Consider the following 6,000-nt stretch of genomic DNA (forward strand, 5'->3'; position numbering starts at 1 on the left):
ATAACCCAGACCATGGGAAGCACTATCCACCCGCAGAAGCACAACGTCGCATTGCATCGCGAAACAAAGACGTCCACAACACACACACACCATCGCCTCCTGTAATGTCAAACGCATCTCGCACTTCCCAATGGGAGTGGGTGGTACGCCTGCAGTGCCCACATGTCGCGAGGTGGGGCCCCGAGCTGAACCGGGAACACGCAACTGTAACCGAGTTCTACAGTGGTTTGTGCCTTGTTGTCAAGGCAACCGATGTTTGAGATTCTCAAAGAAGTGGCGCTCGCTCCAGCGCTAGAAAGCTCAGAGCCGCGGTGGAGCATGCTTTGCCAACGTTGCCGCTCTCCACCACGCGTCGCCCCAAGCTGAACTGGTCACATGATTGAAGGGTTTTGTGCACGGGTTCTGTATCTATTTAAAATGTCTTTTTCACATGCCGCCGGCAGGAATTACGACCGCCGCAAAATAAGACCCGGCACCAGCGGGGCCACATCTGATACGGCACTTTTTGGATAAACAGTGTCGGTGCATCAAAGGGAACGAGCGCACGATCTTCCCCGTACGGCTGCGAGTTCGCCGCCGATAAAAAGTCACGTGCCACCGATAGCAACTGCACCAACGAACACCGCGAAAGGGCAAGGCCAGGCCGCCGCACACATGCGGCCAGATTTTTCGTTCGGTTTTCCAGCCTTGAGCGAAGTGCGGGATTCATGGTGTCAACAAAGCTTGCCCGTAGCAGACGACGTAGCAGCGCAATAGCGGAAGTACGTCACCGCTGCGGAGCGCAGCATCATGGGAGGCAAAGCTCGCGCGCCGTCAACAGCGGAGAGTAAGTCGAAAGGAGGAGGAAACGCGGAGCGACGATAATGCGCGGTTTTTGATTTACGATTTCTCAGCTAATACTCATCGCTTTAACAAAATTCTTGCGGGAGGAGATTGCAAATACATTGCTTTATTTGGGTACATGTACATCCATGCATCGGCGGAAGGTATTTCAGGACCCCTTTAAGCAGTGTCCGATAGCGGGACGGGCTAGTATTGCACACTAGTAATAATGGTTCATCTATCTGAAGTGAAATTTAATGCAAAAACAGAGGTGGCTAAACATATCAATGTTACTCAAATAACGATCGTAGTGAACGGGCACCTTGGTGATTGAAGTGCGATGGTGGGGTGCGATGACTGTCACCTCGCTTTGCGCAACTTTTGCCGTGGCTCTACACTAGTGCATGAAACCGAGTCTGGAATTACAAAAGTAATAATTTCAGCATTCACATAACAAAAATGCCTTACGATTGCTTAGTTTTTCAATTCGAAATTTTCAACGGCGCTCCACGCTATCTAGGCATAGAGCCTAAGAATTTTAAAGTGGTTGGTAAAAAGGTAGTGCAGTTCGTATACTCTGGTTGAAAAAAACTTTATTGAAGGGCTGTTTCAGTTTATTGTACTTTCAAAACCGATTAAAAATTGTACTTTTTCAGCCCGAGTTGCCAAAAATTTGATTTTTTAGGCTCCTAAGGTGACATAATAAATGTCGTTCTTCTGCTCCAAATCAAGGTTCTTCTGCTCCAAAATCGAGATTTCACTGCTCCAAAAACTGCTCCCACACCTGATTCAGCTGTCTCACCCCTGCATTTTGTTATAACGAGGTTTTGCTGTATTTATATGTTGATGCTGTGGTCTCAGTACAAGTTTACTAACGACCTTCAGCTACCACAAGAGATGCTGATGTCACTCTCAAGATTGTACAGTATTTCTACCTGGCATAGTTAAGTGACAGCCTATTTCTGTCTCACTTGTCTTTGTGGAAAAATAGGACTGCTCAAAACAGTTGTTACGTGAAGTCATCCATGTTACTGATAGTGTGTGTTGGTGTTTTGTGCTGAGTAATGGTAACTGTTTGAGGTATTTATTCGATGGCGTGGTTTGTCTGATTCCAGAGGTTATGCTGCTCTGTCATGTGGCACCTTGCCATGACCTTTTTTCGTCGCCTGATGGTTTTATCGTGTTTGCCCAACCCAGAGGCCGAGCCAGAGGCCGGCACCCGCGGCCGGTCCCATGTCGGGGCAAGGCAGTTACACGGCCAGTGTGCTGTCGGGTCCAAGGTTTGTGGCTGCTTCAAACTCCTCTGACAGCGGCAGGGGCAGTTTCTCTTCCTCTGCGGCGCCGTCTTCCTCCTCCCGCCACGGATCAGGTCCCCAGACAGACAGGCTGTCTTCCATGAGGGCAGCTTTTCAGGTGGGTGCTTTGGTGGTGGTGATGATGATGATGATTTATAGTGGTTTCCACTTTGTAGCGGGGTGATGACGTGTCATCTTACCAAAAAAACCAATATACCCATGTTTTACACTCTTCGTTTAGTACTAGGGCTGCTCTTAGGGCAGGCACAAAAAACTTATCAGGCTGAGAATAGTTATTTTTTCTATTACAGGTGGTAGCTGACCTAGGCAATATTCCCCTCACTGCTTTTCGTCCACGAGCGTTCTAATCTTCTTTTCGTCGCCTCGACAGCCGTGAAGTTAACTCCCTCTGTGCTACCTTTAAATCCCCGGGCTTCTGGAAGCCGAATATTTCCCTCTAAATTTGGATGGATACCCTCACATTCTAACACTATGTGCCGCGTAGTTTCTGTTTCTTTTCCGCAGACCACGCTTACCCCATCATATTGTGTATACTTCCCCACAAAGCTCTTAGTTCGCAAGCAACCTGCTCTAACCTCAAAAAGCAAAGCACTGCCTTTGGAATTATCGTAGAAATTTTCCTTTCGGGTGTCTAATTTCTCAGCCGTGTACATCTCTAACGAAGACTTGGCTTCCATTCTTTCTCTCCATTTATTCATATCTATAACTGCCTTGCCTCCTTTATTTATTTTTTTTTTGTTCCCCCCTCCCTCCACAAATCTGGTTTTCTTTGTCTTGTCTCACTTTCCCATCGTCTCTGCAACGATCAGCCACTTGCTCAGCATAGTGCCTAAAGATTGACTCGTCAAGCACTTTTAGTATGGATTACCACGCTTGCATTGTTATCCCAGAAGCAATAGAATGAATGCCACGTGCACATCAGCATGCTGAAGTCTCCCTATCTAATAAGGCCATTGTACAGCCTTGCATGGCGCAACTTGCAATGTATGTTGTAACAGCCAAAAAATGGTTGTGACAATGCTCATTCTTGAAAAGGCAAACTAAGTACTGCTGACCCCCCTCATAGTGCTCACGTCCTATTTTATAATGTACTCATGTTTCCAAAGCTGGGCTTTTTGTCTGCTTCCTCATGAAGCCAGTGTTATCACTGTTGCCGTCAATCCTGTCAAAGAGTCACCAGTGGTGCAAATGGCAGAAGAAACTAGTAGGGAGCGAAAATTCTGGGTGCTGTCAGCACTTTACGAGTGACGTATTTCAGGTTAAGGGGGACGTAGGAAGTCGAACGACATTTTATTTATGGGCGAAATTGAATTAAATTAGGAGCATTTATGTAGGTAACTAACTATTCTAACAACAAAATTGAAATGGGTTCGAGGATGCCTTCTATATTTTTTAAGTTATAAGAAACGTGCATTCAGCACAATTACCTGAAACTTGCATTCAGCATAATTGTAGGCAAATTAGGCATAATTGTAAACATAATTAGGCAAAAAGCCAAAAATATTTTTTGTCAGTGTGATAAAAAATGTCTGTTCTGTGCAAGGAAGCTATTAGATTATTGCATTATATCCTTTAGGCATAAAGAAAGAGCAAGAAACATTTCACCTTCCTTTCGAAATCACAAATAGTTTCATGTCAAAAAGAGAGTGAAACTTCTTTCTTTTTGGATACCTCAAAGAAATAAGGGAATAATCCAATAGCTTCCTTGCACGGAATAGACCTTCCCGTTCACGCTGGCGTAAAAATCTTGTTGGCTTCTTGCCTAATTAGTTAATTGATCTTGGGGCGACTTTGTGAAGGTAATTAGTCTTGCAACTGAAACAGTATAGAAGATATTTTTAAACTGATTTAGGTATTGGTATTGGGTTATTTAACTACATAAATTCTCCTAATTCGACTAAATTGGTTTCATAAATAACAAAAATAGTTTTACTTGCCACGTGATCCCTTAACTGGGCAGCTTATTTCCGATAAGTATGAGTTACAGAACGGCAGGCATGCTTTGCGTGCTGCTAGTTGTTACCGTTCACTGTGCTCACTGAAACCCGGGTGTGCCGACTGATTTGGGGTGCAAGGACGCTGCTCATGTAGCCCTGTTGCGTGATACAATTTGCAGGCTCAATACAAGTCGCAGTTCACGGCCGCCACGGACACCTCGTGGAAGCTGGGACTGCCGCACTCACCCCCCCGCCGACCCCCCTCTCCGCCACGGCACTTGCCCTTCATTCCCCCCGCCCCGTTCGCCCCACCCGCAGCCCCCGTGCTGCCCTTCGCCATGCCGGCACCCCCTCCACCACCGGCAGACTCTCGCCACGAGTCACGCGAGAGCGACTCCAAGAGCCGGGACAGTTCGAGCCACCAGCGGTCTTTCAGCCACGACTCTTCGAGACAGCAGCAAGCTCATCAAGACAGCAACGGCACACCCAAGGAAGACACGTCAAGGAGAAGGAACAGGAAATCGCGTTGGGACATTTGATCATCTCACCTTGAATACATTTCTTTTTCACTCCTCCGTGTGACCTTGTTTGCAGATCTTGTTCGGAAACCAGCTTAACTTCCAGTAACAACCATGCATGCTATCTACTGCAGGCCGGAACGTCGAAGAAACAAGTTCTACGTTGCTGTGCTGGTTGTCATCTCCCTGTGTTTCAGTAATATATAATGTTTGCATGATGTTTAGTGGATGCTCCTTTACTGTGCTGGTATCGGTTTCCACACAATCGGAATCCTCCCTCCTCCCTTTTCTTTTGTACCTCATATCCCAGCTTGCCATTTTATTTCCCCTCTGTTATCAGATTTGCGGTGCGACCCATGCTGCAGTTTCGCATGCTCTTACATTAAACATTTACAAAAACCATGGAATTTGTCTCATCGATTGCTCTGGCAGCGAAGCATTTTGAAGCATAGGAGATTTGTTAGCAGTGGGACCATGTCAGAAATATGTCTTCAACAATGCGCAAGTTGCGTATCATGGCACGATTGTAGCCAAGCCTTAAAAGCAAAGCCAAAAAGTGGAATTTGCTCGCACTTAGTAGAGATTAACTCCTGGTGGCATGCATGGAGCGGTATGTTTTAAATAATGAAAAGTTATATGAGTAACAAAAAGCTTAGTCAGCTTCGTAACGAGTGAAGAAAGCTAGTCTTTTCTTCAATTAGTACAACGTTGCAGACTGACCAAAGAAAGTCTAAATTAAGCAGTTAAAGAAGAAGATAAGGCTACAAGGGCACCCAAGCTTTCTCTTATGATGGGAGGTAACGCGAGCACCACTTCTCACTTAGTTATGTCACTGAGTTTAGTGTCAATTAGTTTTGTGCTGCCTAGTTTATTTTTGGCGAGTGTACGATGTCGCAACACACTCGGGTTGACAAACCAGCCATATTTTGACCCTTTCGTCATAGCCTTTTTTTTTTTATTCAAACTTTTTTTTCTTGCCTCTTTGCCTTCCTTTCTATAACTATGTGTAAAAGCTTTGGCCAGTTGCTTTTGCTAGGCCTATATTCAACCCTAACGATAGCTTTAAAGGGACAGACAACCGATTTTCGTTGAATATTTTTACTCTGCCCAAAAAGAAAGGGCATCACTTAAAACACGTCAAACCGAAACTGTTTTGCTGATAGCACCCTAGAATTTTTGAAACCTGAATTTTTAGATCTACCAGCCATACATTTCCTGCCAAAAGGAGTGCTGGCAAACATGACTGAGCCATGTGGCCACACAAAATTTTAACTGTGTGAGATGAAAAGAGGTATCTAAAGCCTTATCCCTTGCTAAAACAATAACAATGTGCAGTATTTTATATTTACCTTTATGTGGTTTTTGAATCGTGCCTTGAACCCCAGGGAGTTGTTTGGACACGTACGG

At 45.3% G+C, this 6,000-nt stretch overlaps 1 protein-coding gene across 1 annotated transcript in view; it reads left to right on the forward strand.

Annotated features, from left to right (window-relative positions):
* LOC144169808 (ATP-dependent RNA helicase DDX42-like) overlaps window positions 1-5,551 on the forward strand; it is a 44,553-nt gene extending 39,002 nt beyond the window's left edge. The window contains exons 18-19 of the mRNA XM_077699166.1: window positions 2,020-2,235; window positions 4,255-5,551. Coding sequence (XP_077555292.1) covers window positions 2,020-2,235; window positions 4,255-4,614 — 576 coding nt within the window. The 3' untranslated portion in view covers window positions 4,615-5,551. The remainder of the gene's footprint in view (window positions 1-2,019; window positions 2,236-4,254) is intronic.
* Window positions 5,552-6,000: the final 449 nt, after the last annotated feature.

The sequence above is a fragment of the Haemaphysalis longicornis genome, unplaced genomic scaffold (assembly GCF_048455015.1).
Source record: "Haemaphysalis longicornis isolate Haplotype H1 unplaced genomic scaffold, Haemaphysalis longicornis Haplotype H1 scaffold_2, whole genome shotgun sequence".
NCBI lineage: Eukaryota > Metazoa > Arthropoda > Arachnida > Ixodida > Ixodidae > Haemaphysalis > Haemaphysalis longicornis.